Source organism: Lactuca serriola, chromosome 2 (assembly GCF_051521515.1).
Source record: "Lactuca serriola cultivar US96UC23 chromosome 2, Lser_US96UC23_V15, whole genome shotgun sequence".
Taxonomy (NCBI): Eukaryota; Viridiplantae; Streptophyta; class Magnoliopsida; order Asterales; family Asteraceae; genus Lactuca; species Lactuca serriola.
In genome coordinates this window covers 180,459,148-180,461,674 of record NC_136409.1, presented here as the reverse complement: position 1 = coordinate 180,461,674, position 2,527 = coordinate 180,459,148, and the positions used below count along the sequence as shown (strand labels likewise).

At 34.8% G+C, this 2,527-nt stretch overlaps 1 protein-coding gene across 1 annotated transcript; it reads right to left on the bottom strand.

The window, feature by feature from the left end:
- Positions 1-207: 207 nt before the first annotated feature.
- Positions 208-1,600, bottom strand: LOC145087562 (methylesterase 10-like). Its single transcript, XM_079025528.1, has 3 exons — positions 1,162-1,600; positions 957-1,085; positions 208-866 (listed from the first exon to the last, which is right to left on the bottom strand). The coding sequence occupies exons 1-3, from the start codon at positions 1,534-1,536 to the stop codon at positions 585-587; spliced, it is 786 nt and encodes a 261-aa protein (XP_078881654.1). The 5' UTR covers positions 1,537-1,600; the 3' UTR covers positions 208-584.
- Between the last annotated feature and the right edge of the window lie 927 nt (positions 1,601-2,527).

Sequence of the window (2,527 nt, the reverse complement as noted above, 5' to 3'; positions counted from 1 at the left end):
TTCAATCAAACAAAACAAAAAACTATTAGCTCAAATTATTACGGGTAAAAGAATTGGAGAAAAAGTGTTCATTCCAAGAATAAGTCTAATAAATAAAGACCTTAAAGGCTTAAATTGTTTTCAATTTTAAATGAAAACAATTTCAAGTTTCATTTCAACCCTTGCACTTTCTGAATCAAGCAAGCGTCCACTTCTTGAAAATCCTAGTAACTCCAAAACAGCTTTACATATATGAAAAAAAAAATACCAAGTTGATATGACACTAAAATTCATACAAAGGTGCCACCGAGGCACCGACAAGCCCTACAAATAAACAGAAAGTGTTGACAAATCTAGCATGAATTAAGCTAACAATGATCATATGAGGTGCACAAATCTTGAATAACAATCACATCACCACTATTCCATATATTTTGTGATTCACCTTTGATAAACATTTATTATATGACGAGACTTTTTTTGGCCATCTGGACTCACAACCACTCCCAACTCCCTCCAGCTCAGCCAATTCCTTACCACCACACCCTTGCGATGCCTCTTTGCCATCCACTCATTCAAGCGTTATATATATATAAGCACGAAATTTATGGGTATGTATTAGCAATTTCTTGTAAATAGAGGGCTAAATCATTCGGTTTTGATAACATGATCATATGACCAGCTTCAGGAAAGGATTTTACTTCATCTGGGGGGCTGTCTTCAACGACGAACTTTTGAAATTCTTCATCCATCACCTGGTCTTTCTCGCATATTACATAAACCCTCTTAATCGATCCATATTTGTTTATGGTAAGAATAGAATCCTTGCTCATGTCCTCCAAGAATAACCTACTCGGTCTTATCAACATCTTTGCCAATGCTAAATCCTACACCAAATTATCACATGAAAACTAAGATTGTGATACAACTGATCATATCTATATATATGATCAGTGCACGTCAAGATTAGGACGCACCTCCGATTGGCAACTCCGGTACATCACGGTGGCTAGGTAATCGCATCCTAGTTCCGCCGACACTGGCAACCCATCTTTGAACGTGAACCGACAATCCATATAAGTTTCCGGCTTCAAATTCTTGAAGTACTAAAAAACAAATGAAAAACTATGAGAGATAGAGGGGGGGAGAGCTAAAAAGAAACGATCGTGTGTTTATTTATACCTGGTTCATCTGGAGTGCTGGTGGATCCCTGCAATTGGGCATGTATGCGGTGATGAAAATGGCAGCTGACACAATGTGTGAAAACTTCTCCATGGCGACGGAGATAGGAAGTCCACCAAAGCTGTGCCCAACTAACACCACCCTTTCATCGCCAGATAACGACTCCATAAACTGAATCAGTGGTTGTACATAATCGGAGAAGGTGGCTATTTCCTCAAGTCGACTTGGGTGCACCCCAGAACCACCAAGGTCCACCGCCGTCACACGGTGGCCGGCGGATTGCAGGTTGCTCACGACCTTGTACCAGCACCATGCTCCGTGGGATAGGCCATGAACCAGCACGAAGTGCTTCGGTGAAGTGGTGGTGCTCGGCATATTCTCGACGAGAAATTAAGGGGTTTTCTTTTCTGGATGTTTATAGTTTTTGTAAAATGTGTTGAAATTTATATTCAATCAAGAGTAGAATCCCTGTACACAAAAATTAAACTCATCCACTTATTGCATCAACCATCCTCAAATTTAATGCCCTACCAATAATGACATTAATTAACATTTCAGTCACAATTTTGATTTTGTAAATTTAATTATTAATTATAATTTATAGTTTCTGTGTGAAATAATAATTAATTTAATAGCAGGACTTCCTTTTGCAATATTAGAAAAATATCATAAGAATTTATAAACAATATATATCGGCATGAGGTGTACAAGCCCCACCCCCTGCTGTGAGCTTAGTTAGTCGTGTGATGATGCGGTGAACACCACGTTTATTTTGTGTTGTGCGAGCTGCGGTGAAGACCGCACTTGATTCTTTTTCCTCATTACTTTTTCCTTTTTCTTTAATTTGATTAATTTATTACTCCGTATTAAAATAAATGTATATATTAACAAATGTAAAAATATATATTGAAATTCTCTGTGAATAAAATATATAATATTGATATATTATTTATATATTATTTATATACATTTGAATATTATATTAAAAAGTAATAATAATGAGTGACATTTTTAAAATATTTTAATTAATACGTGGCATATAATATTAATATTATATTATGTTCTCTTTCGTAAAAAAAATTTCCTCTTTCGTAATATTATATTATATTTACTATCGTGTTTAGACTTTAAACGAAAATGTATATGCCACATGATTTGTACCGTGCACAGTGCGGAACACAATGGTTAGATTTAGCGGCGCCGAAACTAGATATTCAAATGGGCAATTTAAAACAATAAACACATGTTATACTATTAATAGTTTAATGTTGTAGTATTAATAGTTAATTAATGCCAAAATTAAGTATAAATATAAATATTTATCTTTTTTCTGAATCAGCAAAAGAGAAATATATTATAAAAAAAA